The sequence below is a fragment of the Pantherophis guttatus genome, chromosome 6, assembly GCF_059756535.1.
Source record: "Pantherophis guttatus breed Tessera chromosome 6, ASM5975653v1, whole genome shotgun sequence".
Taxonomy (NCBI): domain Eukaryota; kingdom Metazoa; phylum Chordata; class Lepidosauria; order Squamata; family Colubridae; genus Pantherophis; species Pantherophis guttatus.
Window position 1 is genome coordinate 46,203,516 of NC_142068.1, and position 22,029 is coordinate 46,225,544.

General features: G+C 38.2%; 1 protein-coding gene across 2 annotated transcripts; it reads left to right on the plus strand.

Moving 5' to 3' along the window:
- The first annotated feature begins 497 nt into the window (after positions 1-497).
- Positions 498-20,267, plus strand: FGF8 (fibroblast growth factor 8). 2 transcript variants are annotated; one of them, XM_034439919.3, is made up of 5 exons: positions 498-1,069; positions 1,235-1,271; positions 3,256-3,436; positions 12,284-12,390; positions 17,701-20,267. In XM_034439919.3, the coding sequence occupies exons 1-5, from the start codon at positions 1,038-1,040 to the stop codon at positions 17,986-17,988; spliced, it is 645 nt and encodes a 214-aa protein (XP_034295810.1). In that variant the 5' UTR covers positions 498-1,037; the 3' UTR covers positions 17,989-20,267. The 2 variants fall into 2 exon arrangements, with proteins under 2 accessions (XP_034295810.1, XP_034295811.1); XM_034439920.3 differs by having other exon boundaries at positions 3,289-3,436.
- The last annotated feature ends 1,762 nt before the right edge of the window (positions 20,268-22,029 follow it).

Genomic DNA, 22,029 nt, shown 5'->3' on the forward strand with positions numbered 1-22,029 from the left:
TGCAAGCAGCCTCCCCTTCGGCCAAGCTGCGGGGTGAGCGAAGTTGGGGGTGGGTGCAGTGGTGAAATCCAAATGTTTTTACTACCGGTTCTGGGGGCGTGGCTTGGTGGGCGTGGCAGGGGAAGGATATTGCAAAATCCCTATTCCCTCCCCACTCCTGGGGGAAGGATACTGCAAAATCCCCATTCCCACCCCACTCTGGGGCCAGCCAGAGGTGGTATTTGCTGATTCTCCGAACTATTCAAAATTTCCGCTACCGGTTCTCCAGAACCTGTCAGAACCTGCTGGATTTCACCCCTGGGTGGGTGGGAGGGAGGGAGGGAGAAGCCAGCGCATCTCGGCCAGCGGGATGCTTTCAAGCGGTGCTGGGCTGGTCCCGTCGAGGGGTGGATGGGGGACGGTCTATGTTGGGTGGGGGAGAGAGGTGGGGAGGACGCGGGTCTAGGGACATCCCCGGACAGATGAGAAGGGGCTGGCACATTGGCGAGCAGCACACAAGAGGAGGGACCAGGGCCGGGCTGGTGCGTACTGCCCCTCGGGCGCTCCGAGAGTGGAGCGCACACCCACCGGGCCGAGTGCCTGCCTGCCTGCCTCCCCTTCTGAGCTCCGCAGCCGCCAGCCTCGAAACGCCGGCCTCTCCTGCTCCTGGCGCGGAGCTGTCAGCCGAGCCTGTCCTCTCCGCTTGGCCCCGGAGCCTTCTGACAGCCTCGGGCGCGCCGAGCCGGCAGGGCAACCTCGGGCTGATTCTCTGCCGCTCGGCTGCGGGACCCTCCTCGAGGGATGGGCTGGGAGCGCCCAGGGAGTCCCTCGCCCTGACCAGGAGGGTGAGCCGGCCCGGGCAGAGCAGCGCCTGGCGAAAGGAAAAGGACGCCCGCGGAGAGAAACCGAGAGCCTCCTCGCACCCCAAGCGCTGCTCCGGACTCCCGCCGGTTAACCTGAGCCAAAGCAAACCAAGAAAACCACCCGGGCCCGCAGCGCCTGCTTCTTCTGCGCCCGGAGCCAATCAAGTCCCCGCGTAAAAAAAAAAATCTCTCAGGATGAATCTCTTCTCTTCCATATTCAGCTATTTGTAAGTATTGAGTCTTGCCGCTTATGGACCGATTTCGGTTTCCCTTCCCCTCCCCGAAATAGTCTCCTCGATTTTCCATCTTTATTTCTGCTCCATTTCAATGGCAAAATTCATCTCACCATCTACTTTGTTTTCCCCTCCACTCCCCCTTTTCCATTATTCTAGGCTACTGCACTTGTTTGCTTTCTGCTTGCAGGCACAGGTAAGGAATTGTTTTAATCCTTTCTAAATAGTTGCGATGTTTTTTTATTATACGGATAGAGCCCAGATTTCTTCTTTTCCCTCTTTATTCCCCCCTTTAAAAAAAAACCTGATGTAATAAAAGGAGTCCCTATGATTAAGAGACTAACTAAGTGCGGGGAGTAGAGAATAAAATGCAAAATGTGGGAACGATTGAGTTGAAGTAAGAATAGATGTACGCTGAACTCCCCAATTGTAAGTGTTGAAGAATCCCGATGGGAAATTAGTGATGATCTATTTAAATCTTTTTTTCCATCCAATTTCCAGACTTAAATAAGAACACATTCCTTCCATTATTATGATTTTTTAAAATTATACTTAAGAGATATACATTAATTATAGGAAAGACCTTATTCATGCTTCCTAGAAATTAGAAACCTCATTAACATATGGAACAACACAGTCTGATACTCTAGAATTTATAACCCTTTTGGTGTAGTATTGATTGCAAGTCCAGAGAGTTAAAGCCAAATGCTTGCAGAAACATTCCCCTGCAAGAGAACAGGTGTAGGATTCTGAATTAAATTTGGAATGATCCCCTATAAAGCTGAGTAAACAAATCGAATTCAGTGGATGTGAGTGTAAAGGGATTGTAGGCTCACCGTATTGTAATATTTGGGGACATGAGATGGAAATCAAAGAGTATTATGGTTGGCCACATGGTCTACTCATTAGAGCAGGCAGAGCAATCCAGAGATGTTATGGAAAGAAATGCCAGTAGGAAACCCATGCATCCCTCTGTTTGTGCGTGCACACACACGCACACACAACACACACAAAGGATAAGAGAGATACACGATCAAGGGAAGACTTCTATAAAGTCTATCTTTCAGGAAGAGGTTGCTTCCCTGTATCTTTTGGACAACTTTAGTAGCTGATATGGGGCTGAAGATGGGCGGGGAGGCAGTGAGGAGCGAGGCTTTTTTCATGCACTGCCACCCCATGAAGTTGAAAGGAACAAATCTCCTCAACATTTGCTCAGAATACGTCTTTATAAATGTCAGGGGCAAACTAAAACCCTTCAGACTTAACAGGGGAACTGGTGACATATTGGGGGTGGAAGAAGAGCAGCCCGAGAGAGGAGGGGAAACAGACACGGGGCCCCCGTGGCAAAGCCCAACTGCATGGTTGTGGTTGGAGCTCAAATCGCCGTCGCTGAACCTTCAGCTAACAGGCTCACAATAACTTTGAATGCGGGCGTGGGGAAACCACGGCAAGCTTCTCTGTATGGAAGGGCCTCATAAATATTAGTGAGAGACAATTCTGAACTGCGTGGACTGCTGACACAACCGATCACTGTTGAAGGGGATAAAATACAGCTATCTCCATCCCATTCCCACCCCCAACCACCAATCACTCTGGTCCAGGGCACGGAGCCACAGGACAAAACTCTCAGATGGACCAGTTGAAATAGCTGGAAAGCCAAGCAATAGAAACAAATCCAGGAATTGAAAGCCTGATTTCCAGGCAAGTAGGATGCATTATATTCCAAGTGATTGTATTTAGGCCAGTACAGGATTTAGTGTGTCTTGCATGATATGGTTGTGAATGATGGGGCATATTCGTTTGTATTTTTGTTTGTCTTGTTGAGTCTTCCTTGATTTAAAATGTCACAAACAGGATTGAGACTCTAGTTTAAATCTGCATAAGTCTAGACACATCTCTGAAACCAAAGGAGAGCCATGTTAGTGCTCGATTCTGAGCCAGGCTCATCTTTATTTTCCCTCTTGCATGTTTGTTTCCCAGTGATAAATTCCTGGGCAGCCCAATAACTTTTCAGCCACTGCTAGAATCCTGGCCTGCACTATATCAATGCATAAGAGTCTCAACTCTACACTGCACCAACTTGGTGCCCTTTCCAGATACACCAGGATCACACCAAGATAGCCTCTCTCAGAGGAGTAGAGATTATAATGGTGTGTTGTATATTTTTTAATTTCCTAAAGGTAACTGTTCAGTCCCCACCTAATTTTACACAGCATGTGAGGGAGCAGAGCCTGGTGACCGACCAACTAAGCCGGAGACTCGTCCGGACCTATCAGCTATACAGTCGAACCAGCGGGAAGCATGTTCAAATCCTGGACAACAAGAAAATCAATGCTATGGCAGAAGATGGAGATGCTCATGGTAAGTCTGTCTGCGTGGGCAGGAACATTGGGAGAGTGGGGGGTGGGGAGGGCATGCATGCAGCCCAGTAATTGATGATTTCCGTCCCCTTTGTTTGCCAGAAATCATTACAAGCATTTGGAATGCAGAAAGCTTCTGACGGAAGAATGTGGGGATCAATATTTGTAATAACAGTATAATGCTTTCCCTTTGCGGATTGAGTCGGAGCTTCTGTGGAGGAGATTGGGCTGGATTTTACACCTGATCACTGACCACGGAAATAGTGGGATGAGTTGCAGATTTTAAGAATTAAAATCATGGGACTGGGAGAATAGGTGTCTCCTTGCAGTACGTTCCAGCCTAACAGTGCAGCAGAAATAAGGAAACTGTGAGCATATTGTGATGTTAACCCCAGCTTTTCTAGAATCACAGGCAAAACTTGCCTTCAGCTAAGGGAAATAAGCTTTTAGCATGCACAAAATATCTTTCCCAAAGAAAAATATATGTGAGAATAGAAGACTGGCTGTAAAGTTTTAAATGAGACTTAGTTTTTACAAATGATCAGTTATGTTCAGTTCATCCAAAAAATAAATAAATCATAAGTCCATGTTCTCCTTTCTAACTTTAATTATGCTTATGAAACACTGTATAATATTAAATGAGATGCTCCATAATTGCATTGTCTTCAATTTGTGGTCTGTAATGCACATCCTAGTATTGAATCTCCATATTGCTACAATTTATGTATGATGACTACAATTATTGACCTCTCACATTAGCCACAATTTTCCCCTCTCACATCAAACAATTATCTGAAAATCAGGCAAGCTTGCTTATATTTAAACTGGCTGAAGATTTTATTAACATTTTTAGCAGGCACCGATAGTGAGGGCAAAGTTTGCATGTGTATACAGTATGCAACTTAGCTTTCAAGGAAACTGTCCCAGCCATAACTGAAATACGCAATATAGTTTGATTCTAAATAAAGGAAAAAGCATACATCCCTTCTTTAAATATGCCATTCTCTAAAAAGTTACTTAATGTTTAAATAACAGCATTATAACACATAGGAATGAATGATTTGAAAAAGAAAATATTTCTATTAAAACGGTTAAGCATTTGAAGCACAAGAAGCAAACTCAGCAGTGATTTAAAAAGAAAGAACACAAGCAGTTTTTCAGATGTAAGGTTTTAGGAGAATTGCAAGTCTGTAAATGTTAAAATAGAGGTTCAGGATTGTTCTATATGAATCTCTGGAGAGACCCCCATGTCTGGAAGAGCTATTAAAAGTCTTCTTACTTTCACCTTTTTAAACATTTCCTGAATACTTTCTCCTCTTCGCAGTCCAGTTAGGGGATCAAGTGTGCCTCGCTGCATTTTTTCTGCATCTACGTAGCCACTTTCCTTTCAAAGTTTGAGCATGAAACATAATTTTTACTGGGATAAATCTGTCACTGAAGGGAAAGAATAGAGTTGGAACTGTTAAGCTTTCACCCCTTCACTAACAAAACCAACTTTTCACACCCTACATGTCTTATGTTATACTTCAAGTTGTTTTGCTTTGCTTTTTAGTTATTGTTTTTCTTTTTCTTTCTTTCTTTCTTTCTTTCTTTCTTTCTTTCTTTCTTTCTTTCTTTCTCTCTCTCTCTCTCTCTCTCTCTCTCTCTCTCTCTCTCTCTCTCTTTCTCAAAAAAGTGATTTATTTCCACCAATGGCCATTTTCTCTGCTGGGACATTTTAATAGCTGATTTAAGGTCAGGTCCATTTTTCTTGGTTATCTGTCTTGATTGTCAATATCTGACTCAGTTTTCTAATTAGGAGTGAAGCCTATGGATCTTAAAGCTTGGTGTTCTTCTGTCTTGTACAGCAATCTGTAATCTGGCTTCACTACATCATTATGAGAGGAAGTAGCGTTAGAAATGAATGATAATTGTTGCTTTTGTTTTCAAATGTGCCTTTTAGGAAATTTTGCACGCTCAGAAATAATAATAAAACATACAACTTTTGTATGTCTTATTATTATTTTAAAGATTGGAATTGGCATTTTGCTTGTTTGGCTTCTTGCAGGCAGGTTATCGTTTTCTCTCTGACATTTTCTGCTCTGCTTTCAGTCTGTATCTCTGTGCCAAAGCAATGCAGTTGAGTTTGTCAAGGCAGCAGCAATTCAGTGTTAGAGGGTGAGTCCCTGAAGAGGCTCGTGTGGTAAAGCTGACCAACAGGCAATAAATCAGAAAAAGGCCTTTGAAAAGGTAGAAGAGGAAAAAAGCATGTGGTGTTCTGCCTGTGTTTGGGGCTGCTTTTCTATGCCTTTCCACCAGTCAGCAGAGGAAGAGCATGAAAACTGATGCTCTTTAAATGTTAACTGCTCTCTTGATCGACCTCCCTTACTCGTGTCCCCCAAAGAGAGATAAATAAGGGAACCTTGTCTATGCAGTTCAATGAAAAGGAGTCAGGGGTCCAATTGTCCTTGGGCAAGGAGGAGGTTACAGATGTTAATATTTTATAGACAAAAAAAAAGCAATAAAGTTAAAGGGCTCATAATAGGTTAGAAGAAGAAGTGATGTGATGCTGGAATTTAGCAGTTTTCAACCTGGGGATTATAGTTGGTGAAGTCCAAAGCCGGTGTGGAGAAGGCTACAGTAGTGTAATCCATATACAGCTCAGCATTCACCCAGGGAAAAGAACTGGTCTTAACACAGTTTCAAACAGCAAAAGGCTTTAAAAAGGATTCATTAGGTTTATGGAAAAATAGGTGTCCATTTCAGTGGATGAACTGGTGCCATGCAGAAAATGCCCTGCATGCTTCTACTAGTAGCATCCATTTCCAATAAGAATATTAGTTTAAAAAAATATGATTTATTTTGAAAGAAGTTCTCAAGAATCTGGGCAATGAATAAGAAAAACAGAAGGCTCTTGTAAAAGAAAAAAAATGCTATTGAAAAATTTCAAGTGAGCTGTTTCTGCATTATTATTAAATATTATGTTATTAGATTTGTCTTACCATTATGGGAAATGTAATTCTGTTCTAGACAGACTTGATCTGACCCAGCAGTAATTGTGGCTATGCTTTAATTAGGATAAGAGTAGAATAATGTATTTTTATTATAGAACAAACTATATTTCTTCAGAAAAACATATAGATCACTTGGATAGGGAAAGGAAAGACCATACAGACCATAGATTGTTTGGAACCTTAAAGGGACTCCCTACCTGATCTGTTTTATGCCCCATTCTAGTGGTGAGAAGGCTGTTTAAGATTTTAATAATGGTATTTGTAATATTTTGGATGAATTCATTGTTGGCAAACCATCAATGTTCTTTTTATTTTATTGGAAAAACTGCTGCTTGCACAAAGTAATAAGACCTTATAGTAGCCACCATCATTCCAAGAATGGGGTTTTAATCCCAAAAGAGACATGCCTATATTTAAAATATTTTCACACTGGTGACTTGTAGCATCTTCTCGCATCACCCAGCCACCACATTATCTCTTTAGTGACTCCACAATAGTTGGATGTCTCTAGAAGATGTGGCAAGTTCCTAAGGGGGATCTGGAGAAAGTTCAGTTATAGCCCACAAACTTTGCTCTGTAAAAGACATGGTCTTCTTTGTGACTGGAATCGCTTTTTCACTTTGGCTGTTGGGAGTCACAGGTTATGGCCCTCATGACAATGCATGGATTGTGCCAGAGAAGAATGGAATTCATCTCATTTTGGAGAGTCTGTATTTTTGAAGTAAAACATTAAAGAAATAAAACAATATCTCATCAAATTGGACTTAATAAACCAATCAGTTTATTTGGACTGTTATGTGGCATTTCTCAGATGAACATTGGCATTGGAACTGTAGGGGGGAAGGAGTTCAAGAGTTCAATAAAAAAGAGCTACAGGTAAGTCATGTGTTGTCCATCTCTGTGGCATAAAAATGGAAGGGGCAGATTTGGGATGAACTATAGAAAGCTGTGAAATAACATATCCCAAAAAGTTTTATAACCAGCTTCTAGTAATAGCAAGCTTCCATTAATTCAGGATACTCCTAAAGTTATTGTGCCAGCCTTGACTTGATGATAACAGTATCTTGGCTTCCATTAGTTTATTTATTTAGCCCAGTAGAGGGGCAGTTTCTGGGCAACTCACATTGCAGGGTTTGTATGTGGACTTGGGAACAACTGATGCAGTAAATAACAAGTTCTTGCATTGCAAGCTGCAAGATGAAGAAAGTGAATAAAATCCAAGACTTGACAAAGGTATAGAGTTTTCCTAGACACAGAAGTTGTAGAGGTTGTTTCAGTATTAACATAGTAGCTTGGGCACTAAAATGATAATCCCATGTAATCTCTCCCTCTTTCTCCTACCTGAGAAAAGAGAATAGGAAATGGTTTGTGCTTAGCTTGTTGCATGGCGTAGGTTCAAGAAGGCAAGACAGAAGTTATTTTTAAAAAGAGACTGAAAGAACTAACTAACTCCTCCTTGAAATGTTTGTTGTTTATGGAGAAGGCATATCATTAGGCTGGGCCTGACAATTACTTGATTATTTATCAAATATGCACTCTTCCTTGTTGCAAAGGGATATTTTTTCCTCTGCTTGAGGCAAGCCTATCACATCTTCAGAATTCATAGAATAACTGATGTGATATTTAAATTGATGTGGTAATTTATTGTTGCTAGGAAGACAAGGTATCCCTCCCAATCTAGCATTCCTCGTACACTCAAAATTCCTAGAAGTTACTCATAGTGGTTGGGAATTCTGGGAGCTGTGGTCCAAATGTATTTAATTGGGCAAAGACCTTTTCTTCTGTAAGCAGAACAATTGTGGTTGGAAAGTGTGGCTGTCTATTATAATGATTGGTTAAAAAAGAACAGTTCCTCCCACTGTTCCCAAACATCATGATGGCGAGTGAAACAATATGGCTATGGATGACTCAACCTGTGTTAAAAAGAGATTGCAAGATTATTGGAGAGAAGGCAGAGATTAATCCTCCAGAACTCATAAATTCTTCCAAATGGCTATCAGAACTACAAAATTGTGGATGATGCTGACATGGCAGCCGAGAGACTCTTTTTTTAAAAAAATCATTCAGTGTTTACTATATTTTTGCAGTGCAGTTTTAATAATTTTATTCTTCCTCTCATACAGAAGTATGTCTTGTATTGGAAACTGATTTAAAAAATGATGACTTTAAAAGATGGAAGGGAGGGAAAGATCATTAGGAGAATTAATAAACCAGGGTTAAACAATTTGTGCAGTTTCTCTTATGCTCGTATGTTCGCCCTTAATTTGTACTTTTATTCTTGTGCCACTGTTGGAAATAGTTTTTTATTTTGAAGACTTCAGCTGAATGTAGTATTTGGGGTAAAATAATGAGGCTGTCCAAACTTTACACTGAGCTGGTATAATTCCAGCTGTTCTGCAAGTCCACCAGCCTGGTTTTTCACTGTAGTGCTTTGATATCCAGTCTAAAAAGTAAAATACAAAAAAGACGGTAGGGACAACAATGAGTATTATGGAAAACATTGTGGCTTATCTCCGTTGCTATTCCTCTCTTTCCCTAAAATTCATTACAGGTGAATAGTCTACTACTGCTTTTGAAAGGACCTTGCAGATAACTATTCTGCAAAGGCTGAAGTGCCATAAAACCAATCATCTGGTTGGCTGAGCATGTTTGTGTTTATATTTGCCCTAGTGTGATTAGCACAGTCTCAGTGAAGTAGGATTTGCATTAATGGGTGCAAATTCAGGATCAAGCGTGATGCACAAAAGGGTTTTTTTTTTTACTGCAGCAACATTCTAGGTCCCTTTTGGTAGGCGATAGGTAACTTGCTCTCCAGATATTTGGATTGCAACTTCCTTTGGTTTTAGTTGTCATGGTTATGGCAAGAGATATGGTTGAAGGCTACCTATACTGAAACTCTTGTTCAGCACTGTTGTTCCTAATTGTAGTTCTGTGTACATCTTTTCGATTCCTAACATATATTATGCTTTAAATATGAATATGGCATGTTCTAGCCTAAGCAAGCTGCGGTTTGTCACAATCTCATGTCCTCTGAACTCCTGTAGAGGACGGGTCATACCAAAAGTGAATGAATACCTTCTATGGACTCATCCCAACCCTTACTCATAATGGCTAGGAATACAAATTTGTAGGAATTACAGGGGAGAATATTTGGGAAGGATAGAAGAAGCAACATAGAACTTTTTATATCTATATATTACTAAATCTTTTGTTGTCATGACCTTTACTGAATGAAATGGTGTATCGTAAGGCAACAATTTTTGAAGCAAGGTACCTCAGATGAACTAACTTACAGAATGCATCCAAAATCTGAGACCATGACTGTGAGGGAATGAAATTTGGAAAAGTTGTCGCTACTTCAGTGCTACTGGCTGTTGCTGCACTGCTAGGTTACTGCTGTAGTCATGTGATCTTAATTGTCAATGTTCCATGACAATTTCCCAGTCAATCTCATAATTCCTTGCTCCCTTGCTCACCCAGCAGCAGCCACTTACCTGCCTGCTGAAAAGGGAAAAGGACAGGGGAGGGGAGCAGAGGGTAGGAGAGAAGGAAGGTTTTCTGATGCTCTTGGTTATTCTGTTTTCCTGTTTAGGTGAGGAAATATCTCTGAAGCCATGACCCAATGGGTTGTCTATTTCATATTAAAAACAGGTCCTTGATAGAATGGGGTGGGGGACGGTAAGAGAAAGGATCAAATATGGACCATAGAATAAGAGTTGTTTTATCTGTACAAAATATGATGAATTCCAATCACTAGTGTGAATATTATTATAAAGTTTTAGAATTTGCCCTTTGTCAGCACAATCCCTTGTCTGCAATGGCTCAAGTATCAGAAAAAAGAAGAGTGGGATGCAATTTAGAGATATATCATCATTTTATGATCAGAAATGGCAAGTAAGAAGTCCAGTTCTTCATAGAAATTTTGGGCACCCTGAACCCGTAATAAAAGTTCCACGTAGAATCCTTTATTTCTTTCAGACACAATAATATTGTGCAGAGTTGGAGTGCTGAGATAGTTCTTGGAGGAAAGCTGGCTCTAAAACTTGGGGTTTATGCAAAACAAGAAGAAAGGACAAGCTATTGATCTGTAATTTGCATAGCAGCTCCATAAGTCAATCAATGCCCATTAAAAAACTGAGATTAAATCAATATACCCTCTCAACTCTCACAAAGATGAAATGCATTAAGAGGTCAGCTTTTCTCTGCAAAATCAGCAACCATACAAGGAGAGAAGAAGGTGGAGAAGGGTCTTAAACTGTCTTCTGGTTCTTCATGGCCTACACAGAATAGAAATGCAATGAAGACAAGATAATTAAGGAAGAAATTTTAGATATGAATGTAAATAATGACTCTGTTAACAAAACAGTTAATTATGAATATTTAAAAATAAAGAGAAGAAGCGGGAGGATAAAAGCTAGGAGTAAAGAGAAAAGTCGATGCAGAAAGTTGTAAAATTGTATATATCTGTAGTTAGTATTGTATTTTAATGTCTGATGTGTGTGTGTGTGTTTTTTGGGGGGGGTTTGCTATTGTGTGTTTTGTTTTAAAATGTAAAATACTCAATAAAAATTATTTTTTGTTAAAAAAGGAAGAAATTCTAAATTATTTTTGTTGCACAGAACATACTATTATCTTTAGAATATACCATTCTTTTTCTATTTATTGCTGACCTAGATTTTGTATTAACATCTGATTTTCTTGTCTCTCCATGTTTTGTGCTTTTACCATTTGTCCTGAACATCGCAAAGCATGTGCGGACAATTTTTTTTTCTTTTTTTGTGTTCCCATGATGTTGCCTTCATCTTGTCTCCAGACTATGAGATAGACAGGCTTAATCTCTTCTTAGATGTTCCAGTATTAACATAGTATTTTCCCTTTATTTCAACATTGTCCAAGGTCAGTATCAGGGTATACAAAATCTATAAGATTGTGTTAATGTTACCTTGGAAGGTAACTAGATGACTGCAGTAACTTGACATAAAGAGTTGATGCAGAATAGGGACCTGCTATGGGAACAGCTAATTTCATGGTGGTGTAGGTTATTTTTCCAAATGAAGAATGGAAAAATAGTATTTCAATTCGGAAGTCATGAAGGACTGTCCATCACAGATTCCTCCCCACACCTCCCCTTTCTTCTCTGGTTACTTAAATTCTAAGAGTTCTATGTTTAAGAAGATATAAGCAATTTAGAATAGTCACATTTTTTGCTTTCTTTATTCTAACTTTTGGACAAAAGTCTGCTGTTACAATAATGAAATGAATTATTTTTTTCCCTGTTGCTGGGTATATACAACAGGGACCAATGCAAAGAATAATCTTGTGATGCCTTAAAAATTAACCAAGTTATTATCACATAATTCTTCATGGATAAAAAATTCCCCAGTCTTTCGGTGACAAATGGAAAAACATATTAGTGCTACTGGTATCATTCTTTCATTGACTCCCTTACCATAGGGAAAAAGTAATGTACAGTACAGCTCTTGGTTCCCTGTAAAACATATTCCTTTTTGTCTTTGCTTCAAACGGAGACCCTTAAATGAGATTTGGGTGTAGATGGAGTTTCAGCAGGCAAGTTGCTCTGTGTATTGAAAAATAAATGTAAGCAATTTTACATCCATACTCCAAAGTTTTATTCCTTATCACAAGAACAGCACACAATCCTGGGTCCCTTTTGGCTCTATTGTCATTGTACAGAATGCCCAATTACATGGACTATCACTACTTTTCATTGTACTGTAAGTCTTGCTACAATTGAAAAATGTCATTCTGTTTGGCATTTTTTTAAATCTCTGGGACTTGAATATGATGTTGATCTTATAACTTGACTTCTTCTTCTGTTGCCTTATTCTTTCCAGCTAAGCTCATTGTGGAGACTGATACTTTTGGGAGCAGAGTAAGAATCAAGGGAGCAGAGACAGGCTTCTATATTTGCATGAACAAAAAAGGAAAGCTGATTGGCAAGGTAAGAAGACAGACAATAAACTTTTGGGAAGGTTGTAAGAATATGGCTAAATTGGTTTTTGATGAGGCAGTGGACAATAGCCTTATGTGAACAGGAGGGTATGTGACTGAAGCTAGAAATTTGCTCATTTGCATACTTTCATTTGTTTTGGGAAATCTTCATACAGCAAATTTACCTTAACCTCAAGAATCCAGTGTTTAAAGCAGTCAGTTAAACACACTTTTAGAAGTGGAGAAAAGAGAAGAGGCTTAAATCAGTACTAGGTGGTTGACTTTTTTGGATTGGAGGAATATTTGGATAGATGAAAATATGTAGTGGATTTCCTAACTAAATAGTTGGTATTGGGATATAAACTTGACTATTTACAAAATGTTTACACCATGGCAGATGTGACCACTCACAAAACACTTATTTCTATAATCCCAATAATTGTTTAGCATTTTGTTTCCCTTCTTGCTTCTCTTTACTATGCCATTGATTTTACAGGTCATGAATAGTCAAGAAAAAATTACATCAGTTTTACATGCAGTGTAAAATATAAGTGGATGGGAAGACACTGCACATGACCCTGCAGCCATCTTATTGCATGATGAGATCTATCACAAACATGATACTTCAGGATTTTTTTTTTCAACCACAGACTATTCATTTTAAAAGATCAACCATTTTAACCTTAAGTCTGTGCAGGCTTGCTGGAGACCAAAATTGTTTGTATTCTAGACAAAATTTGTGACCTCGACCCTTGTAGAAATCCAAATGAAATATCACTGGATTTGTGAAACATATTTTTGAGTCAACATATATGATGAGGGAAGGAGAACAGGGAGCTTTTTAAATTAAAAACATAGAAGTACTCTGATGAATTTAAAATGAGAACATTGAAGGGGTGATACTTCTGCTAATTTTTGCATGAATTGCCCATGAAAATTCTGTAACTCAAAGGTCTTTTGTAAGAAGACCTTGAAAATGGTAGATTATCTTTTTTCTATAAAAGAAAATTATGCTTGGTGCTATAAAAATAGTGATTTGCAGAGTGTACTAATAAGAAACTTTACCCACCCTGAAGGCTATTATGTTTAATGCCACCTTAAATCACAGTATTACGAAGCATTCTGTTTGTTAATTCTCCCCTTTTTCTATATTTATATGAAGCATTTGCATGCTGTTTATTCCATTAATTCTCCACAGAAGTACATTTAAACCAAAAATACAGTTGAAGACAGATCTTAAGATGTTATTAAAACATTAAATTAAACAGTTCAGAACAATCAGAATAACTTAAATATATTTAAGAAGAGTATCTACAAAAGACTTTGACAGCAGTCTAGTTAGGGCCAAGCTGAGTGGCACATCCAGATCTTTTCTTCAGGGTTTACAGTCTAGGCTGCCTGAGGCAGTTAGTTCAGTCTGCTTGATGGTAGGGCCAGTTCCTTCCGATTAAATCCTGAGGAGTTAGACACAACATCAGCATCCTGATCCATGGGGATTAAAGACGACACTGGGCATGACCATGCAGCCATCAGAAAAGGATTGAGGAAGGCCTTGGCCCTCGGGGCTAGACCAAGCTATTTTACTGCCTGAAGTAGAAGAGCAAATGCAGTCTTTCCCCAGAGAACATGTGGTGGGGCGGAGGGGAATGAACCCTGGCCAAGTTAGTTGGCACTTGAGGCAGAAAATCCACAGACTTCTCTCTTAGGTGTAAAAAATAAAGTAGCAATAAAAAAAAACAAGATTTTTCTTTTTTCTCATGAAAACTATGAAAAGGTTTTCCATGGTTGAAACTACCTGCATGTACAGCCACATTAAAGACAGCAATTCCAGTCCTGGAGAGATCTTCTAGGGAGGTTTAATATTTTCTCCTGTTATGCTTTCCTAATTCAGATATGTTGCAGGTGGGAGAATTCAGTCTGACAGATTACATAAAGAAACAATTTAAACTTCTTTCTTTGGCATTGGAGATCTGCCTGTTTTCCCCTACCCTTCACTTCCCCCTACCCCCAGAGGACTTTTTGATCAGAGATCTCCTGTTGCACCTTCTCAACTTTTGAGCAGTTAATAAAAAATCTAAAATTCCTAATCTACATTATTTTTTGCATTAAGAAAGAATGAACCAGTTGCTTTCATTTTTGCTGAATTTAGATTGAAAAATGAAAATTCTGATAAAATCTTACTTTAATTTCTTCCTCAATTGTGACATATGGCAACATTGCAAAGTAATTCCTTATGTGTATGTCTTACTCAAAGGCAGGAAGTGGCATAGGAAATCTACAGAAAAGAATGGTATTGTAGCTTATTAGTTTTTTCAATGGAAATGCAATCTAAAAAAATTAAACAGGATCAGACCTGTTAATAGTTGAGATTGCCTTTGACATACCAGGGTTTTAAACAAAACTAGAAAATTGAGAAAATATCTTTGAATGGGCAAATACCAAGGGTCAAAAAACCCTATATAGATGTCTCTGTATAATAATAATAATAATTATTATTATTATTATTTATTTTGTATACCGCCCTTCTCCTGAAGGACTCGGGGCGGTGAACAGCCAGCAGATAAAATACAGAAAATACAATATTAAAAATTAAAACAATAATTGTACAGAGTTTATTTACTGTACTTTTTTTAAAAAAATGTGTCTGTACGGAAGATTTGGAACTGAATGCAGTAACAATATCATTTATTAAGAACTACAGATGACCCTTATTTAACTACTACTTGTCTAGCAACTCTTCAAACTTACAGTGGTGCTAAATGAGTAATAGTTATGATTGGTCCTCAAAGTTTCGACTGTCATAGTATCTCTGCAATCATGTGATTGCAGTTCGTAACTTCCCTGCTGGCATCTGATAAGCAAAGTCAGTGGTGAAGCCAGCAGGAAGTCACAAGTTGTGGTCCTGTCTTTGCTTAACAATGGCCATTGTGGGACTGCAGGAATTGCCAATGCTAAATGGTGCAGTCAAGTTATTCTTTCAAGGTACGACTATGTTGTTTGAGGATAGATTTTCTGGTCCCAATTAGCATCCTTGGGAAAGGACTACCTGTAGAGATGTTTACATACTGTATCTGCACATTCAACATAAAATAAAGATGTTGCCCTTGGATTTGCACGTTTTTCTTTCTCTTTCCTGCTCTCTCTCTTAGAGCAGTCTTTGATTTTATGTATTCCCTAATTTTTTATTTTAAAAATTGTGGGGAAGACATCTGAGGCTTTTGGAACAGAACCTTGAGGTAGGCTTAGGTAACATGATATAGTTGAGGGAGATTAGGAAAATATATTTGCTAATATGCTGCAAAGGTTGTATTATATTAGCTGATGAAAAAGGCTCAACAGTATAAAAGTGAAATGCATTCCTAAGTCTTGCCATTTCTTCATTTCTTCCCATAGACTCCACTGCTACTCTTAGTAAAACATTCCACAATATTTCCAACATCTATGGATGAGATGTAGCTCAACAGTGGTTTGTGCCTTGTGTTTGGAAACACAAGATCCCAGGTTTAAGTTCTAGTCAACCAAATAAGGCTTTAGCTTAAAAGTGGCCAACATTACTAGTAAGCAAAGACAGTATTGAGTCAGAAGGATTAGGATCATATCTGGTATAAATTGCTTGTCATGTTCCTATTGAAATGGTCCTACACTAGAATATGGGACCCTTTATTTAAAAAAGATATTGTTAGACTTCAAGATGCTTTGGTTTTTTAGCAAAGCTTCTGATGTCCTTCAACTTTCCATTCAAATTACGAGCCCAGATTTAGATAAGTAGATATATGGTCTTCCATGATAACTCTTACTTCCTTTTCAATTTGGTTGTCTTTTAGATGCCTCACTTTTGGTTTGCATATGCCATCTCTTTATGGTTAGAAAGGATCAGCAACAGAGGAGTGCAGAATTGTGAATCTTGTGTTGAGATGTCCATCTTAGAGCCTAACTACTTCTGTCAATCAGAAACCACAACACCACTCAATCTACTATGGATATGCTGTGGTATATTCTGTCTTCTGAATGAATCTGCATTCTTCTAGTGGCAATTATTCTTTGACATTTTAAGGGGAACATATCTAAACCATATAGTAATTATACATACTCTACTTCTACTTTCTTTTTGACAGAAAATTTATTGCATGCGGAGGACAAGAAATTCACAATCAGAGTGATTCCTTTTGGGCCCTCTCTGGATTTGCCAGTTGGTGTAAAGTGTTAGTGTTTGGTTTCCAAACACTCCTATTTAAATCTGTAATGAATGAGGCTGCATTCAAATGAAGTGACACTAATTAGCGGCATCCCAAGTCTGCCATGTTTGTAATAAGTGCTAAGGATACTTGGCACCCTCTGTGAGGTGCTATCTTCTGCAACACTTTAGAATCTAAGTATTAAGGCTGGGAAAGATCCACTCTATCTAGATGCAGCTTTATTAAATAAAACATAATGAAAGGAAAGAGATATATACAAACTATAATTTATGTATGTATGTATATGTAAGAGAGTGAAGTAAGTGGGGAAAAATAGACATGACAAGGTCATATCAAATGCTTCTTTCAGTTTCTCTAACTTTACATTTCTAGAAATATATGTTTGTTGAATAGAGAGCCAAATGAAAATTGCAGTGTTTGTGCTACTGAATATATCCAGCATTAAAATTAATAGCCTTATTGTTAACAGACTCTAAATTTCAGTCCTAGTTTTTGTACAAAGTAGGAGAAAAAGTTTGAACATGACATGTAATACAGATATACAGCTTTGCAGGTTTTATGGAATCCAGTTGTTAAAACATTTAACTACATACATGGTGGTTGAAGTATAAACAGATATCATTATTCATAGAACTGTTGCTATTCTGATTATACACAGTGATTTTGTTAAGCAACAGTATGTAAAAATGTTTATCTCTTTCTACTTAAATTAGAAATTTGGGTAATAATAAAAGAAAAGTCATTGTAGTTGTAGGGATAAAAAGAACAAATAATCATAGGAGTGAATATATGAGTACTCTATATAATTCTTATAAACTGAAGTTACTGTATCAGCTACTGCTATTTACAATAGACCCTCTGAATTTATGAAGAAAATATTTTTCTTCAGTTATGAAATTATGCCATATCACAATCATTCTGGCCTTTGCTTCAGTAAAGTTGTTTGGCATAATGGAGCATAGAAGGTTGGATATACAGTAAATGGAAACAGGAAACAGCTAAAATGTTTTATTGGAAGAGACTTATCCTAAGTGTGGGGTTGATACCTGCCCAAAGAGGCTTTAAGGACAATAGAGATGGAAAAGATGAAAGATGTCAAATTATTCATTATTTTTCACTTGTAGAGCAATGGCAAAGGCAAGGATTGTGTCTTCACTGAGATTGTGCTGGAGAACAACTACACAGCATTACAAAATGCAAAATACGAAGGATGGTACATGGCCTTCACCCGGAAGGGACGTCCCCGCAAAGGCTCCAAGACTCGTCAGCATCAGCGTGAGGTGCACTTCATGAAGCGGCTGCCCAAAGGCCACCAAACAACAGAGCCTCATAGACGCTTCGAATTTCTCAATTATCCTTTCAATCGAAGGAGCAAAAGGACTCGAAACTCCAGCCCAAAACCATCGCCCTGACCTGCCTCACCTTGTCCCACTCAGGACCACTTTCCTTTGCTGGAGGACATTGTGCAGAGACTCAGTTGATGGACAATAACTAGAGACTTACCTATGACGATGACTATAAAAGGGGATTGGAAGAAGAGGAGGAACAAAACTTGATTTAGTTGTTTATAATTGTTCTGTGTTTTTTTTAAAAAACAAAAGAGGCTCTATTTTTGTATTCCAACTTTAATGCTTTTTTAAAGAAAAAGCAGTATGTTTAAATACTCATGGAAGGTTGCTCTTCACTTAGGAAGATTTTGAGTTCTTTGGGAGGGGGCATGCATTATGTTTTGTTAGATTGGTTTTTAACTTGGGGTAGGGATTGGTAGGAGGTAGTTGATCTAGGCATAAGCATAGAACATGCCCTCTTCAATAAATCATACACTTGGGACCAAATTTCTACCTCAGATAAGATAAGTAACTTAAGAGGATGGAGTCCATCCCCAATTCTTTGTACTAGGGGCTTATTTTGGTGTGTTTGTGAAATGTCTCTGATACTTGCAGATGGTAATCTTCCATGAAGTCAAATTTGTTTAAATAAGTCTTTAGATCCTACACAGATGGGACATGTTCATCGTTTTCATTTTTGTGTAATAGAGAAGAGAATATGAAAACACAGTGACTGCCCTTGCCCAAGGAGATGCTAAGGGCATTGGTTTGCTTTGTTCTTTCAATGCTAATCATTTTTCCAAAGGTCTACATTAAAAAAAAAACATAGATTTTTTTTTTTGTATTTGTTGTCCTGTCAGTAAAGTGCTGATAAGTTAAGAATGATATTTCACCAATACATTTCCATTTCCAAGGATATTCCATAAGATAAAATTATAAAATTTATTCCATAAGAATAAAATTATCTAGTACTCTAGGGCCATCAGAGAATTTTCGGTCCCTAGGTTATCCAAAGCAGGGGTCTCCAACCTTGGCAACTTTAAGACTTGTGGACTTCAACTTCCAGAATTCCTCAGTCACCCTGGGGAGGAATTCTGGAAGTTGAAGTCCACAAGTCTTAAAGTTGCCAAGGTTGGAGACCCCTGATCCAAAGGATAAAAGAAGCCTTCTTTCCAGCAGATTGGCAACTTTTAACCTCTGACCTAAAGTCAGTCCTTGAAGGTTTTTTCTTAGTGTTGCAATTTTGCCACTCTAGCATTTGCAATTTTATTTGTAAGCCAACTTCCCCAAAAAATACTTTGAGAAAAATTAGCAACTGAACTGATTTGTGATTATTTTTTTGTTGCCATATTGTTAGAGCATATCAGTTGTTCTGAATCTGTAGCTACTGATGGGTAGGTATTTGTGTGTGTGAACCTCATTCACATGAGGTTCAAGTGACATATATGTCAGCTGGAAAACTATCAAGAAACATTTTGCTACCGTGTTTCCCCGAAAATAAGACCCTGTCTTATATTTTTTTGAACCCTGAAATAAGCGCTTGGCCTTATTGCCATGTGCTCATAAGCCTGATTGGGCTTATTATCAGGGGATATCTTATTTTGGGGGAAACAGGGTAGTTGTCACTGAATAGCTATTAGGTTTATAATTTACTAGGGTTATGTTTAGGTTTTCATACACTGCTCTGATTTGAAGATGGATTTTTAAGGCAATAATATAAGTTTATAAATTTTTAAACATTTCCCTTATATACTAATTTGATTAAAACCAAGGGCGAGGGAGATCATGCATGAGAGATATACCATGTCCAAAGGGCTTAATTTCTCACAAACCTTTCCTGACCAAGCAAGCTTTGCAACAATATTCGTGTTTTCCACCATTCTCATGACTGTTTTATTCAGAATTTACCAAGGAACATTATTTGCCATTCTGTCTTGATTAGACTTCAAATTGATTACTATGTGAGATGCTGATGCTGTCTACTTCCTTTCTGTGCCCTGGTTTAGTTCTTTATCTGGACAAAACAGATTTTGATAAATGCTCAAATCTGCAGTGGTCTGGAAGGATATGTCCTGCCTAAACAGGGATTTCAGAAGGTGTCAATAACTCGGAGGAATGAGATTCTATGTCACAAATTTTAATGGAAAAGTGTATTTTCAAAGGGTCATTTAAAATAACACCAATAGAAAAAAAGTATGTTAAAAAAGAGCATGAAAACTGTGAACAACCTTGCTGGAACAGCACATCTTTCTCTTCTTGCTCCTTGAGGGCTTAAAAAAGTTTACTGTATACAAATTGAAATATGAAATTGTTGGAAATATTTATTTAATTTGTGCATTAAAATTTCTACTAGTACAAATGAACTTGATGTTTTGGCTGTGTGATTTACAGTAGGGACAAGGATCTCCTAGGAGTGGAAGATGAGACTGGGGAGCAAATCTGCAAACAACTTTGTTGAGGAAAAAAAGATTCTGGGCTCCTGATACTGGCTCTGAGGCATCATAGCACCTTGGCTGCACTTTCTGCAGACATTCTAACGATGGTTTTCCACTCAGCTGGGGAGAATTTTAATGACCCTTAAAATTTTTAGAAGAGCGGTAAGCATCAGTGCAGGAAAATTTCAAATGCTAACTTTCAAGAATAGAATAGAATAGAATTTTTATTGGCCAAGTGTGATTGGACACACAAGGAATTTGTCTTGGTGCATACGCTCTCAGTGTACATAAAATAAAAGATACGTTCATCAAGAATCATAAGTACAACACTTAATGATAGTCATAGGGTACAAATCAGGAAACATTGAGAATAGTTGACTAATGATTTAAATTTATTTCAGTAAAACTTGATAAGTTAATTTTGATTTTTTTTCTTTTAATTTTTGGGTTAATTTCATAAATTATATTTAAAATGATATTATTTAATATCTTGTACTTCATGATTTAAACTGAAATGCTATATGTACTTGGAGGTAAATTCCATTTAACTCAATAGGTTATTCCTATAAATAATATTACTTTATTAAAGAAGGTAAATATTCTTGTACCTTCTTTAACACTATTGGATACCGTCATCATGCATAATTAACTACAGATTTCATTGTCAGTAGGAGACACAGTGTTGAAAAACTAGAAAAATGGATGGCTCTATTATATATGGCAAAAAAGGGAATATGCTATGGTAATACCAGATATGAGTGGGATGGGGGTGAGAAAAGTTACTGTGTGAGAAGTCACAATAGGCTTCACAATCCCAATAAGAATAAGAAATGTTTAGTCTAAAGGTGGTGATCTATGAGTCCTTGGAAGTCAAGCATTGAAACATATGCTGGGGATCTAGAAAGATTAAGCAGCATGCAAATGTTGAAGCTGAGGTAAAATAAGTGAAAACATATAGTAGGTTTAAAAGCTGCAGAAAAGTACTTGAGAACCTTCTAATTCAGGGCTGTCAAACTCCCGGCCCATGGGCTGGATGCGTCATGTGCTGGCCACGCTCATGCCTGGTTTAGCAAAGGGGAAAAAAGTCCTCAAGACGTCAGGTGATGCCACCATGACAATGTGAGTTTGACACCCCTGTTCTAATTCAATACTTTCTCTTCCAGTTGCCTTTCAATGTATAGTCTTCCTTTAAAATATTGCTACTGTATATCTGCTGAGATCAATGACCATCATTGCACTTAACATGCAACAGGGATTGGATATAATTCATCTGGAGTGTTCTGGAGTACTTAATTTGGTTATTTATTTCAAAATTCTCTGTAATATTTTCAACAGTGTATTTTGTTAACAGTAAAGAAACCAGGAGTAAGGATAACTCTGGTTCACAGATCTCGTTTCCCAAAGTAAAACACAAGAAGTGCAGTCTTCTTCTTGACTTGCTGCATGAAGTCAGGTGAAGAAAAGGCAAGAACAGTAAGAATGAACTGCAGACAGATTCGGAATTGGCTTTGGGGTCCCTGGAAGAGGACTTGCCAAACCAAGTCCACCACCTGAATGACATCAGTAGAATCAGGAAATAGCCCATTCAGTTTTGCTACATAGTAATAATACTTTCATTAAATTTCCATTTGAAGCCATGGATTTTTTCTGATGATTCTTAGTATGTGCCCCTGATAAATGAAGTATAATA